A 15,379-nucleotide genomic window follows, 5' to 3' on the forward strand; every position below is an offset into this window, starting at 1 on the left:
AGAGGGAAGATGGAGAGAGGAGTAGTTAGAGAGAGAAATGGGGAAATCGCCCCATATGATGGAGAATTGGGTAATTACTATTGAATAAAAAACATCTTCAAAGAGGACGTTGAAGGAGGAAGAAGGAATGAGAGAGAGAGAGGGGAGTGAAGAGAGGAGCAGTTAGAGAGAATGGCTGAAATGGGTTTTAAGGCTAAAGGGTAATTTAGGTATTTTGTAGAGTTGTATTAGTAATGTGAGGTTGTATTTAGCAACCATGTTAAAGTCAAACGTTGCAATTAAAAATGAACTTACTACTTATATTTTATTTATTTAATATGTGAAAACTTGGACCACAAGTAGGTCCCACTATGCAGCACACAAATGTCCTCAACAGCGGGGGCTTCCTTTTCTGAGATTTCCTCCATCGCACACCACCATCAAAATCGCCAGATCAGTACAACCATTCGTCGGCACATCTTCATCGCTCAATGGGCTGCGCTTCCTCTGTGCCTGGTACACTTTTCATTGTTGTCATTTTTTATTCTGCATTGCGCAATCACGTTTATCAGATAGGATTCATCTTAGATTAATCTATTTGATTCGAATAAAAACCCTAATTTTGGTTAATTGGTGGCAGATAGGACTACGAGAGGGCCATCTGGTCTTAATCCTGTCAGTGAAGGTGCTTCCGATGCCAAAAATTTAAAAGTCAAGGTAATATATTTATGTGATTTTAATTTGAAGTCATACGACATTTACCATAAAAGTTAAAATTAATAAAAAAAGTATCAAATTGGTTGAAATGTGATAATACTATGGCAAAATTATGACCTTTGATAGGATATAACACCTCCGCAATGAATAAGGTAGTTGTTGGTTATGTGTATCTGATGCAGTTGCAATTATGCAGTGATGATTGTTTATTGTGCAATTGGGTTTCTGTTTCTGATGTTAACGATAATTTTCAGCTTGTGCTACTCGGAGATTCCGGTGTTGGAAAAAGCTGTATTGTTCTTCGTTTTGTGCGTGGTCAATTTGATCCTACGTCCAAGGTATGAGTGATGGAGTTAATATTGATTGGCAATGCTTGAAGTAGAGGAAGGATTGTGTTCTCATATTTAATTTTAATTGTCTAGGTGACTGTTGGAGCGTCGTTTCTCTCTCAAACAATAGCATTGCAGGATTCGACCACTGTCAAGTTTGAAATCTGGGATACTGCTGGCCAAGAAAGGTATGCAGGATTTTGCAGAATTTTTGTTTTTTCATGTTCCAGTTTCTAGAGACGTGAAATTCAATGATTGTATGGATAGGTATGCTGCACTTGCTCCACTTTATTATCGAGGAGCGGCAGTTGCAGTGATTGTATATGATATAACGAGCCCTGAGTCATTTACAAAAGCTCAATACTGGGTTAAGGTGCGCCTTTGTTGGTTATTTTTTCCTCTCTCATTTTTAGATATCTATTATTCTATTATTTTACTTGTTGGTAGGTTGTGTCTTGTCCTCATTTTAGTTGTCCGTGTCCTTGAGAAATGATCAACTTATGAAGTGGTCTTGTCATCTTCAAAGTTTCATTAACCATGGTGTGTTATGAAATTTGTTTGGAAACATGTCTTTGGTCTGGGTCGTTGAGTAAATCTATAGCCCCACAATAGTAGGACTTGTAAGGAATGTGGGTTTAGGAGTAGGCAATTGTGTCTTCATATATTGAGATAGAAACATAACATTGGGACATATGTAGGAATTGTGTTTTCGTTGCTCATTGAGATTTGAGATAGAAAGATGACATTAAATAGAGCAAATGCAAAAAAGAGCTAGCATAGCATTCTAGTTGGCCCTGTTAGTATGGATTTTGGATGTAAAAGCATCAGATGATTTATGTTGCAAAAATTCAAGTGAAAATTTGAGTTTTTGACTGAAGCTGTACCTGATTTGACTACATTTACTCATTTGAAATTTTTGCTATCTCAGATTACCTGGGAGTAGATGACCTAGGTAGAATTCAAGTGAAGAATTAGACAAAGCTTTGTAGAATTAGCTTAGCTTATTTAAATACCGTAGAAAAGGCAAGTCCTTAGTTTATCTAGAGGATGACAATTTTAAAAGACAACCATGTTAAAAATACATTCTTGCACTAATTCATCAATTTTTAGTTTTTGTGACTTAAAAGCATCATTTAGACTCTGATCAAATTTCATATATGCACTATTTCTCAAAAAAATACAGGTAGTTAATTTGATAAAGAGTGAGCGGAATTCTTTGTTATGATCTGTGACTTTTGGAAAAGCAATATTTTATTCATTTGGATGACTTGTCTTATAATTCATATGGTACCACCATTATGCTTCATCTTTGAGGATTTTTGTCAAAGGACCTTCTTAGCATTTCCCTTTATAGCATTGAGAATTTGAGACCCTTTACTTTTAAAGTTGCAGCAATTGAATTCGGAAGTTAGATGGAACAAATCTATCACAATTATGTCTGGCATTCTTAACACCCCAGGGCTTTGTTATTAGAATCCCGATCCAAATTTTACAATCCTTCTATTCCACAATCCAAAAGACCTCATCGATCCCAATCCCACTTAGAATCTTAGTTTTGTAGGATCTTTCGATTTTACCCAACTATAAAAATTCACATGGTTGAATCTTGATACGATTTTTGTTGGGTAATTGAGATAGTACTTTGGAAGACTAATAACAATGAAAGAATGAAAGAATGAGGTGACATTACAACAATAATGAAGCAGCGAGACAGCAACAAGCATAGCATGAGCATTGTGTGGCACAGCCTGCCCTCGCAGGCTTGATGTGCGTAGCTGCTGTGTGTGACTGCCTGCCCGCCCGCAGCGAAGTTTCCCGCGGCCGCATGTTGCAGCGCCCAGCGAGGGATGCTTGTCGCAAAAGCTGCCAGTGAGTCATATGTTTGTGACGTTAGTTTTTAGTTTCCTTGGTGAATTAGGATTCCTTATTAATATCACTAATATATATAAATATATTCAGAGGTTTTTTTACCTCATTATTCTCAGATTAGAGAGGAGAGAGCTTTAAGAGAAATTCTTTGAGACCTTTGGTATTCACCATTAAAACATCTTGATTTATAGCTCATAGTTTGTGGCTTTTCTCCCTCTTCTTGGGTTTGCACGTTAAATTCCTTTTGAGTCTATTTTATAGCTTTTTATTATTCGTTGTTCTAATATTGTTTGAGATTACTTTCTAGATTGGTAAACATACCTTAGATTTACAATTTTACGATTCTACATCCGAATCCGTCATAAAGAATTCATTAAGTAATTTTACATATATCTTTCTCCTACTAGATTTCGGTTGGATGTCACTTCAATCTTAGAGTACTGAACTACTATCGCTATTTACAAATGGAAAAAGTAATTATTAATGTGTGTAAATTTTTAACATGAGTCCTTTACCATATTGTAGCATAGTTCACTATTTTACCCAAGTTTGTAGAATCTTACGATCCTACGATCCAATCTTTTCGATTCAATGCTACCAACCACTATGATTCAAAATGGGATCAACATTGCTTGAGTGACATTCCACTTTCATGGTCTTAGTATGTGTTTTCCTTTCTCAAGGAACGCTAGTACTAGTTTTGAAGTTTCCCTCGCACTTGTGGCCAATGCTTCCAAAGTCTTAGAAATTAAGTCTTCAACATTAGAGGACAATAGACATGAGATGGACATGAGAAGGAAGCTATGTGTGTTCTTCATATACTCTTCACATGAAGTGACCTTCCTACTCTCCTAAGTGGACCTTTATGATTCTTGTGTCTGAAATCGGTTCAATAGTTTATTGTTTTGGTGTTCAATAAGAAGTGCTTTTGTGGGCACTATCGAATAAGGGTATACCTTATATAAATCTAGCATTAGTTTAGGACTTGTATTGTGACGTGAAACAAATATAAAGGTAGATGAAGGGGTAATAGAAGATTTCACTATGATGACAGGACTCGATCACGGATCTGGCTCTGTATTGCGTCCTTTCCTCTTCGCTGTTGTGATAGATGAAGTACGACTTATCGAGGTTGAGATACCGTGGTGTATGTTGTTTGCGGATGATAGTGTATTGGTGGATGAGATTAGGGATGAAGTTAATGTTATATTGGAACTTAGTTTTAAAAAAGCACGCCCAGCCTAGGTGAGGGCAGGTCCAGGGCCGAGCAAAATTGCATCCGAAGATCTGTGCGAAGCGACCTACAAAAGTTGATGTCTTTGCTTGATGGTGATGGTGATGTTGATGACTTACAATTAGCACATATCCTCATGGAGGCTTTTGTGTTAAGCACTAGATATGCTAGATGTGAATTAGGATACATGTTGAGGCCTCAAATGTCAACTTGCCTTCGGAGCTATTTTTGTCTTACTAGGTGTTGTATACCTGTACCGATTATACAATGTTAGTCCTCATACACATGTTTAGAATCAGTCTTCCAAATATTCAAATTTTCAAGTTTGAGAAGTAAATTGGCGCTCCTTTCTTATGACATGTTTAATTCGAGTCTCGCTAAGACAGAATGGTCGTCACGGTCTGCCTAAGTTCACTTTTGTGGATTAGTGAGAAAAGGGACGAGTGTGAAGATTATTTAACAATCATGCGTATATGATATGTTTTAATGTTGTGTGGCGCTCGTGCTGCACATGTTTATTCTTAATCAAGGTTGGTGCAAGAAATGATCTGCATCCATATATAGTTTGTGGGTCTGGGGTAATCCTATGTTGCTCAGACTCGGGTACCCATGTCCGACACGGGTACGTGTCCAAGTGTCCGACTCGGCTATTTTTTGGAATTTTTTCTATTTTTTAGCCCAAAACAAAGTTTCCAAGTGTCCCACCCATGTCCGAGTGTCGAGGATCCGACACGGGTACTTGAGGTGAAATGAAGAGTTCGAGCAACATAGGGGTAATCAAGATGTATGTATTTGTATATCTAACAAGGTATCAGAGAGGTTTCGATTAGAATATTCCTAGCGAGAAGTATATTTCGGAAATGGGAATAATGGCACAAGACAATCAATTACTAGGGCATTTGAATCAGGTATGACATTCTTATGCTTTTAGGGAGTGAGTGTATGGCAACAGTGAAGGGATCTCTCTTGCTTACTTGGCTGGTGTGTGTTAAGGAGTGTTTGGAACTTGGTGTATTGAAGGCTTTGACTCTCCTGTTCTTGACTGATCTTGAACATGACATAATTTGATTAAAAGATGAGCTATAGGATTCGTATGCTTCAGACCTCATGAAATTGCTTTGTTTCTGAGCGTCAAATTGCTGGAATACTGACCACCATAAAAAGGGACGAGTGTGAAGACTATGTAACAATTATGCGTATATGATATGTTTTAATGTCGTATGGCTCTCGTGTTGCACATGTTTATTCTTAATCAAGGTTGCTGCAAGAAATGATCTGCATCCATATATAGTTTGTGGGTCTGGGGTAATCAAGATGTATGTATTTGTATATCTAACAAGGTATCAGAGAGGTTTCGATTAGAATATTCCTAGCGAGAAGTATATTTCGGAAATGGGAATAATGGCACAAGACAATCAATTACTAGGGCATTTGAATCAGGTATGACATTCTTATGCTTTTAGGGAGTGAGTGTATGGCAACAGTGAAGGGATCTCTCTTGCTTACTTGGCTGGTGTGTGTTAAGGAGTGTTTGGAACTTGGTGTATTGAAGGCTTTGACTCTCCTGTTCTTAGATATTGAAGGTCTTGACTGATCTTGAACATGACATAATTTGATTAAAAAATGAGCTATAGGATTCGTATGCTTCAGACCTCATGGCATTGCTTTGTTTCTGAGCGTCAAAATGCTGGAATATTGACCACCTTGCTAACTCTACCCCGTACAAATTGAATCTATGCTCATAAACAAATGGAATCATTCCTACTCCACAGGAACTGCAAAAACATGGGAGTCCTGATATAGTAATGGCGCTGGTTGGGAACAAAGCTGATCTTCAAGATCGCAGAGAAGTACCTGCAGAGGTGAGTACTTTACTATTATAGGTGATATACTTTTTGCACAGTATTGCACACTTTTTTTTTTATGTGTTAATTGTCTTCAATATCTGTTGAATTGATATTTGCAATGGTAATTGAAGGAGGGAATCGAATATGCAGAAAAGAATGGGATGTTTTATATTGAGACCTCTGCAAAGACAGCTGATAATATAAATCAACTCTTTGAGGTATATATTTCAACAGTAATTCTTAAGTTGCAGTCTCACTGTAATACTTCACTCCTTTTGACCCTTTTTTGGATGTTCAAGTTTTTCTTTTGTTTCAAGGCTGGCTGATTTCGACCTTCAAAGCTCAAACTGTCAAAAATATATATTCAGTTAACTTCTAAATTCTAATACTGACTGTTAGATTTGAAATGCAAATGCTTTCGTTAATTTGTCATTTACATAATTTATCCTGATTTCTGATGATGTATAGGAATATCATTGTTAATTGTTGTTCTTAAAGATCATAAATGTCAAATTGAGAACTAGATATAAGATGGAGGGGGTTTAATTCTCGAATTTGAAAAAGAGAACATAGCTGCTTAAGGTTTTGTTCTTTCCTATCAAAGAAATAAGTTTCGAAGTCTGCTCAACTTGGGTAAAGCTGTAAGAACCTTAGTTAGGGCAATATAAGTACTTGTTTGATCGACATACAGTATGGCAAGAGAATTGATTTGGTGGAAGAGCTTTCTTCTCTTGGAATGGAGTAGAAATTCTCCTGTAGTAGATTAAGGGCTTAGATGACCTTAAGAGGTGTAATATGGCATGATAAGCTATGTTACTCGGACATGCCAAAACCGCCGGTGTACTGGTGTCGACACGATCTGACACGATCTGGGTATGAAATACGTGTCAGATCCTTCAATTTGTGCTCACAAAGGAGAAGCAAAACCCTAGATATAATTGGCGACAAAATTCATCATAAAAAGAAATTAAATGTTGGGGCTTGGAACTTTTACTCGTAGGGTTGAGGCAAGCCAAACAACTCTCAAGCTTTTGCCAGTTGTCTTCTCCTGCGATGGCAAATGGCAACCGACATACCCACAGATGCAGTGTTTCCACTTTCTCTCTCATCTCTCTCATGCCTCCCTTATTTCCTTTTTTTTATTCTTTTTTCTTGGACAATTATATGATGGCTACAACAAAATTGGCTTAATGTAGCCATTGTAACTTATGAAATCTGAGCCATTTATTTTGGTTAGATCTACCCCATTCAGGTAATTGACTTTATTATTTTATGATAATTAAATTTAAATTCAATAATGAGTAAAATACTCAATTACTATTATTTTTATGTATCTGTTAAATTTTCCTCTCTTATGCATCAGTTCCACACTTCCACTAGGAAAATATTTATAGCTTGTTTGGTAGAAGGAATTTGGAAGAAAAGAAAGGAAGTGGAAGGAAATTTGTTACTTTCCAATGTTTGGTTCTTAAAAAAAAAATTAAGTGAAAGGAAATGGGAGGAATTGGAAGGAAAGACTCTTTAATAAAATTTCATTTTCCTTTCCTCCCAAAAGTGGGAGAATTTGGGAGGAAAGAGAAAATTTATACCAAACATGAGAAGTTAAGGTTTTTTTTTCCTTTCTATTCCATTCTTTTCTTTTCTCTTCCCTTCCTTTCTCTTCTCTTCCTTTCCTTTACTAAAAATGAACCAAACACACTATTAGGGTGCATCAAACTAGTGTAGCTTCAAATCTAGTCTTTCAAATCACTGATCAATCCTTCAAATGATCGATAGTCTTCGACTTAAGAAATATGGAGTAGTCTCTTCCATTTGAATTTTAAAAAATTGAAACATAGCATTGCAGATCAAAATAAATTGAGTGTGTTCAATTTCCACTCAAGATCAAAAGATAATCTCAACTTAATAACTAATTAGGGACCTTTTCTAACAGGTTTGCCATGGAAGGAAAGAAAAAGATAGAAAAAAGATGATGATGGGGAACAATTTCTTGAAAGAGATGATGTAACTGTTTGGCTTCATATTTTTTAGGCCAACATATTCTTTATCATCTTTTTACAGCAATTTTCTTTATAATTGTTTTTTGAAGAAATTGTTTTTTGATTTATTAAATCAATGGATAAGATGAATCTGTAAATATAAAAGGCTATTAAAAGCTGTTATAGTAGCTACAATTTTATTGTAGCCACTGAAGATTCTTCCCTTTTTTCTCTCTCATCTCTCACTTGTTGACTTATATTTCGTTTTTATTCTTTTTCTCTCTCCTCTCTCACATGGCAATAACGTGGATACTTTTCTTTCTTTATAGTCTAGGTCTAGCTGCTAAGGTTTTAGAATTGGTGTATGTGCTTTTGACCCACAGCAGCTACCGTATTGTGTGGTTTGAGGATGAATCAAAGAATGGGGGAAGAGATCTTGAGATTAATTCATGGGAGAAATTGGAGTAGTTGTGGAGAAAGTTTGCGCTTCTTATACTTCCAAAATGTGTACCTTATAACACTTACAATCCAGGTTCAATGTCAATGAAGCAATTTAGGAAATCAATATCATAAGTTAAATAAGTGTTTAGCATAAAATTGGCAGATATATGATGGAGATATACAAGTAGTTTTGATGATGAGCCTCTTGCCCTCCCTTCTTTTTGTGAATCACCTCTTTATCTTGATGATGATATGAGCTCCATTGTTGCGTTGAGCAAAGTTCTTCCCTAGAAGGGCAAGAAAATCTCGGAGTATTTTGTCACCCCTTACATGAAAATGAGCTCCTTTGGTTCGTCATTCATTATCACATGAAGAATGGCACTCTAATACTTTCTTGTTTGCTTGATGAGACATTTGAAGATCTTGTCAATGGCGGTTGAATTTGTGATGATATCGCCTTTTCAAAGTGATGCTTACTTAACTATTAGTTTGCAATGTTTTCAAAATCATTAGTGGTTTGTGTCTACATTGGTATATGAATGATTGCAGTGCTATAATTCAGCTCATCAGTCTCATCTTTCTTATCATAGATTTGATATAAATTCATATCCTTCTAACGCTGAGCCTAGGGAGATGATATCTTCATGGCATTTTTTTATTATTGCTGCGCTAAGTGTGAAGCTCCATGTGGTTCGACTTATTTGATGTCTCTTGGTTTGCTTGAGTATAGTTGTGGATGTAGCATGCTTCTTTGAGCTATCCAATAATCTGTTTTTTGACTTCAGTAAATTTGATTGTATTTCTTCCAAAAAGAGCCAGCAGCCTTTGTGAATACATCATTCATTTCAATCACTTCTGTGCCACTTTCCTTCTCTTTTGAGCAATTGAAAAACATTTAATATTGGTGCCATAGAATTTTAGGTTGGTCCTTGTCTAATTTAGATATTTAGTTACCGTGGAACAAAGCATCTCATGAGCGAAAGCTGAGAAGTTTCTTACATCTTAAATGAAGACTGACGTGGCAATATATGGCAACAAAGCTCGCGGTCTTGAATGGCGGTCTTGAATGGCTAAGGAGGGAAGTGGAATAGTGTTAGAGGCATGAATGCTCCATTTGGAAGGATCATTTGTTCATTTTGGGAGAGGAAATAGATAGATGGAATTTTTTTTTTTGGGAAAAAGTACATTTTAGGAGCCATCCATCATCCATGTCTTTACTCTTTACAGTTTACACAAACCCTTGAAACCAAGCACTTCCATCATCTGACATCTCATTTAACGTTTTTTCCCAACGGAGGGTTATGGAGTCTGAAATTTTAATTCATACTGATTCTAGAGATTATCTTATGAAATTGAAAATTTTTGGTGCATTAAATAGATCTGAAAATAACATAGGTTCTTTTAGAACTATCTTCTATTATTTGTACTTGCTTTCTCCCCTTTCTGTAAATATGTTCACATTGTATTATCTTGAAAGAGCCTCCTCGCAATTAGTTATTGATTAGGGTTGAGGCTTTTGGACATCTTGGACTCCCCGACCCAGCGTTATAGTGTAATATAGTTCCTATTAAAACAAAAGGAAACTGGCTGAAAATAGTACTTTCCCCATCCCATATCATGCATATTGCCTCCCTCTTCCTCCATCCCAGAAAATTGGCTTGATTAGATTAAGAAGGAAAGTGTGTAGTAGTCTGAGTATTTAGAGATAGAGGGAGTATGAGTAGCTACACAAGATCTTGGTCTCAGCCGCTCTCTCTGGGAGTCAACGTAGCAAAAGCAAAGTGAACTCTAGTAGTGGGTTTTCCAGATCCCAATCTGAGCCTACCTTCTCGAGCCTACTTTGTCTAGCAACTACCAGCAGGCTTGCTCGAAAGAGATGCTATAGCTAGTGCATCTTGCTGGAGGTTTTGGGGGGTGGGTTGGGGGGGGGGGGAAGAGTATGAAAAAACTTTTGAATAGAGCACTACAAAATTTTAAGTTCTAAAAAGTTGAATAATAATTTTAGAAAAGAATAAAGTAATTTTTAATTTGAATCCAGGAAGCTTTTACTTTAACTTTTTTCTTTCTAAATAAATTTTTTATATCAAGATATAATTTTTTTGTAATAGTAAGAACCTGATTTTATTTCTTTTTAAATATTTTTCTGTTCCTTCAAATTTAAAAGAGGTTTGCTAAATTTCATCCAAAGATCAATTTTAACGTACTATTCCGGTAATTGTTTTTGCTGTCAATGATCCTCATAGCTCAGTTTTTTTTTTTTTTTTTTTATGTTTCTCCATGTATCAATGATATTTCGTACTGTTTTTACCTAATTTTCTCTAATAAAACACTATGCTTCTCTTTTCCAATTCCTCTTTGTCCTCCTTGTTATCTACTTTATTTTGGATCCCTGGTACTTGAGTCTGGTACATGTTCTGAGTATCCTAGTTGATTATTTGTTTCTAGGCGTAAAGGATGTATATGCATTTGATAATTGAACAAAATTAATTATGTCCTTATTAGTTCTCCTTTTTTGTATGGCAGCTGAGAACATGTCCTTTACAATCTTTTTTTTGGGTACTTTAACTAGACTAATCATGAGAGATACATATAAGAATGTACAGTAATGGACAAGATTTGGTGTTCTTCTTCCGGATGTGGTTAATCCTTTTTCTATTACCAAGTTCAATATTGATTTTGCTTGTAGATGGGATCTCATATTCATGAAATAATAATAAGCACCTCTAGTCATATGTTGATGGGGGCATGACGGATGTTTACTACATATATTTCGTGACATATGAATAACTAGTTTTTATATGCACGCAATGCGTGCGAAAATACGATGTAGAAAAATTAAATTAATTGTTAACTATATCGAATAAATTAGGGATACTTGAATTGTTGATGGTTTTCTTTTTGTAATGTCTTTTTTATTTTTAAAATTAATTAGGTAGTTTCTTTTTTTATGTTTTAATTAAAATAAGTAGTTAAAATGGAGAGGTAATGAGGATAAAATGGGATTTCTAATATTTTGGTGTCCTACCTCTCTTCCCATATAGAATAGAGATAAGCGAGGAAGGAGAGTAGAAGTTAAAGGGAAATACTCCTGCCATCCAGGATCAGTTGTCAAATATCCTACTTTAGGATGTCTGGAAAAAGTTTACATGTTCTAATATAGAATGCTTTTTGATTTGATGTTCAATCTGCCACTACTTGAATTATTAAATGATCAGAAGATGACACATTAGTAACTCAAACTAATATAACAAGTTTTTCATATGATAATGTCATGTCTTATTTTGAGGTGTTGAGACGATGTGACAAGTCACCACTAATTTCGGATTGAAGGAGTAGCTTAACTTGAGTTAAGTCCCATAGTAATTGCCGATCAAATACATCTATATCTTTACCATTATGTATGACTTGTATTAACATATGTGGATGTGCCATAGGAAATTGCAAAACGACTTCCGCGACCTGACTCATCATAATTACTGGAGCTTCATTCAAGCAAATGGCTAAGTCTCAAGAATGCCACTGACTCTGTATAAATTTCCAATTTAGCTTGTTCAAATATTATGGTTTGTTAAGATGCTTGTATTGTCTCTAGCAATTGGAACTTTCAGTTACTGTACAGCCAACCACACGAGTGGGAAAGACTAAATGTAATGTTTACCCCAAAAACCATTTTTAACATCTTTGTGTCGTCCGTTATCAATTTTGACCAAGGGTCGTTGGGACAGTTATCTGCTGGACACTGGACAGCATCCACTTGGGCATTCCCCTCATTGATTCCAGAGTACTTTGTATCAAAGCTAACTACCCAAGGTGGGTTGTGAATATCGTTTCGTCTTGCTCATAAGCTCGCTCGCTCAAATTTCATAATCTGGGTCCTGGGGAAATCTTGTTTCATATAGGGTTGAACTAAATTATTTGAAGATTTCGAAAATCCCATCCAATTATTTGGATATCTGATTAGAGATATTAGATAACCATAAAATATTGAACACGTGAAAATTGATTTTTTTTTTTTTACTGCCTCTGTCAGATATCCGTTATGTGACCAGGTATCAGATATCCAAAATGATGGGAGTAGTTAATAACTTAATATCTCTGTTCCAATCTTTTTTTTTTTTTTTTTTTTTTTTTTGAGAACAATATTTCATTAAAAATTTATTATTTTATATCTATAAATTATATATCAGCTTCAACTGCTTATCCTATAGATTCCCACTATATATATAATAATTTCTGTCAACAATAATGACATATGGGCTTTTTTTGGATTTTCTTGTTTTTTTTTGGAAACAACATATTTACTTCTACTGCTTATTTAGTGTATACCAATTATATACTGAAGTCATGGTGCAATCTTCACCTAAAAAAAAAAAAATGGTGCAATGCTGCAAGCGTTGATGTTCTTTCTACAAAATCTGAAACAAATAAGTCCATTTTAATACCAAACTAGTTTTATGAACTATTTATTGCATTATTTCTTATTTTTTTTCTGACACATAATGAAAGTTAGGACACCCTTTTCTCAAAGGAGATTATTTATTCCTTTATTAGTCACATAATAACATTGACTTAACGTATACACAAAATCATAAAGTAAGAATTGTGAAGAACAAAAATTACAAATGAAATTTCCAAATCAATTTATATGTTTGCGAATACTTCCTTGTAAAGTACATTTTTTGTACTTGTATGCAAACCATGTTCTTTATCAAACAGAAAGATCTTGAGATATTTTTTGCTCGTCATTCTGGAAAATAACAACATAAAATTGTCCATGGCTCAAAACAGGTCTCCGGAGATACAAGCCTACATGAGACAAATATTGTCCTTGACTTTTATTTATAGTCGTAGCAAAACAAACCATTAAAACAAATTCCCGTCTCTGAAATCTGATAGGAAATTTAGTAGAGTTAGAGGGGGTTAGTGCAATTCTTGGGATAAATACTTGATCTCCAACATTGCTTTCTGAAATAATAGTAGCTTAAATAACACCATCGCCTAAATTTTTAACAACTAACCTTGTCCTATTACATAATCCAGATGTTTGATCATCTCCACTATTTCATTAGTTCGTGCCAAAATAGGAAGTATTTAGGTTCCTAGATATGATCTTGCTGGTATGGGTATGTGCTATCAACAATTTTTGAAATTTGGATTAAGGATATATAAAGATATATTTTGCAATGTCAATTACGGCTTGACCATCGTTAGGACCCACAACCTTCCCGTCTCCTACACTTAACATCCACTCTGAGAATTCTCGTAATTCATCAACAACATTTGAAGAACTTGCTTGTAGTCTCATATTACGAGTAAGTATTAGGACCTTACATGAATCCCACAAGATGTATTAATAGTCGCAAATACGATATCTTGCTTGTTCCCTTTGGTACAACTGGTAATATTTGTCTAGAGATCACCATCAAATACCAGTACTTTGCCATGAAAAGTTACTTTTTAATATTAACTAAATAAATCAAACCCTCACCATAAGTTACTTTTAAATATTGCCATGTGGGTAGTGCAAAATGCACGGGATATTTTATTGTTTAATTAAACGTCTATTATCTGTTTTATTCTTTGAAAATATGAAGATAATTTATTGTTATGGTCATATATTAAAAATCTAGCTTTTACACACGACAATTTTTTTGCTTTATAAAATCAAGATTTTAGGTTGATTGTCCTAAAAATCATACTGTGAATATTAGCTCGTGATTCAAAGTTATATAATAGTGTATTGAGGATATTCTGAAACTGGCTTATAACCAGTATGTTCAGTGGTTGATATTGTCAATGATGGATCATATGACCATCTTTCAAAAGAAAAGATGATTGAAAAAAGTATGCACTCTGCCTACCGCTTTCCTTGGAGATTCATATAAAATACAATGTACACCACCACTGCCACTCAACCATTTAAATGCTTTCACTACCGCTTCCCGCACTCTCCCTCACCTCCTCTCTATCTATGGTTGTCTCACACCATTGCACCAAGCCACCCGCTAGCCACCTCCTATCAGGCACCATTACTTGTTTGCTTTGCCGAGACCTGTAACCTATATATACCTTTTTTTTTCCCTTTGGATTTTTTTCTTTTAATTTTGTAATTGATGATTGGTGTTGGTTATTTTGCAAATAGGTAAGTTATATTGTTGAATTTCAATCTATAGAATTTGAAAATTTTCGTTGTGTATGACTAAAATATAATATTGTGGTATTAGTGTACCTGTTTGCTTAAAATTCGCTAATCTTTAATTTTGTTAGTTTTTGAAAAATTCATGTTTTTAATATTTTGCAGTAGTTTGTATTCAATTGAATTATTTTTTTAGTTATTTTTTTCCTCTCACCCTCTCTTTTTTTTTTTTATCTTTTTTCTTTTCTATAATGCTTTGAGGAGTTCTTTATATTGACTTTTGTTTTTTTTTTTTCCAATTTTGATATTACAAGTTTTGGTTTCTTTTCTAAAAGGTAAATTATACAATTCAATTTTGTTCGAAAAACAATATAGATTTTTTGTAGATATGGTTAGAATGTACTCTCTCTGTATCTTTTTATCTTTCCCAGTTAGAATTTTGACACTATTCACAATTAGAGAGAATCTTTTAGATTTTTCTCAATATATAAGAAAAAATATAGTTATGTGGAGTCTTATTTGATTCGTCTCAATGAGTACTTTATTAATATTCAATTATTATAATCTTTACAAATATGTAATGAAAGATACTTAATGTAGAATAAGTGCATTGACAAATGTGCAAAGTCAAAGTAGGAAAGATAAAAATACAAAGGGATTAATGTTGAATATGGCTAAAAAATTTATCAATCTGGTTAAAATTGTGATAGTAATTTTTTTTAGGAAAAATTGCCCAAAATAAGCCAACCTTTGCCCCGTATTACACATTTAAGCCAACCTTTTGAAAATTCAGAAATAAGCCAACCTTGTTATCATTTTTGCCAATTTTAAGTTGAGTGGTAATTTGA

The 15,379-nt window shown here is 34.6% G+C and overlaps 1 protein-coding gene across 3 annotated transcripts; it reads left to right on the forward strand.

Moving 5' to 3' along the window:
- The first annotated feature begins 334 nt into the window (after positions 1 to 334).
- Positions 335 to 12,073, forward strand: LOC104884720 (ras-related protein RABF1). 3 transcript variants are annotated; one of them, XM_019247661.3, is made up of 9 exons: positions 335 to 495; positions 620 to 696; positions 951 to 1,034; positions 1,119 to 1,213; positions 1,293 to 1,398; positions 5,901 to 5,990; positions 6,107 to 6,193; positions 11,682 to 11,741; positions 11,830 to 12,073. In XM_019247661.3, the coding sequence occupies exons 1-8, from the start codon at positions 471 to 473 to the stop codon at positions 11,721 to 11,723; spliced, it is 606 nt and encodes a 201-aa protein (XP_019103206.1). In that variant the 5' UTR covers positions 335 to 470; the 3' UTR covers positions 11,724 to 11,741; positions 11,830 to 12,073. The 3 variants fall into 3 exon arrangements, with proteins under 3 accessions (XP_019103206.1, XP_010667706.2, XP_048497380.1); XM_010669404.3 differs by lacking the exon at positions 11,682 to 11,741; XM_048641423.2 differs by lacking the exons at positions 11,682 to 11,741; positions 11,830 to 12,073 and adding an exon at positions 7,909 to 8,224.
- Positions 12,074 to 15,379: the final 3,306 nt, after the last annotated feature.

The sequence above is a fragment of the Beta vulgaris genome, chromosome 3, assembly GCF_026745355.1.
Source record: "Beta vulgaris subsp. vulgaris cultivar EL10 chromosome 3, EL10.2, whole genome shotgun sequence".
NCBI classification, from domain to species: domain Eukaryota; kingdom Viridiplantae; phylum Streptophyta; class Magnoliopsida; order Caryophyllales; family Amaranthaceae; genus Beta; species Beta vulgaris.

What these genes read in the sequence shown, in the direction of transcription:
- LOC104884720 (XM_048641423.2), top strand. Translation starts at nt 471, where the DNA reads ATGGGCTGCGCTTCCTCTGTGCCTG. An exon ending in CCAAAAATTTAAAAGTCAAG is followed by an intron (nt 697 to 950) that starts GTAATATATTTA and finishes GATAATTTTCAG; the next exon opens with CTTGTGCTACTCGGAGATTC. An exon ending in ATATAAATCAACTCTTTGAG is followed by an intron (nt 6,194 to 7,908) that starts GTATATATTTCA and finishes CTTTTCTAACAG; the next exon opens with GTTTGCCATGGAAGGAAAGA.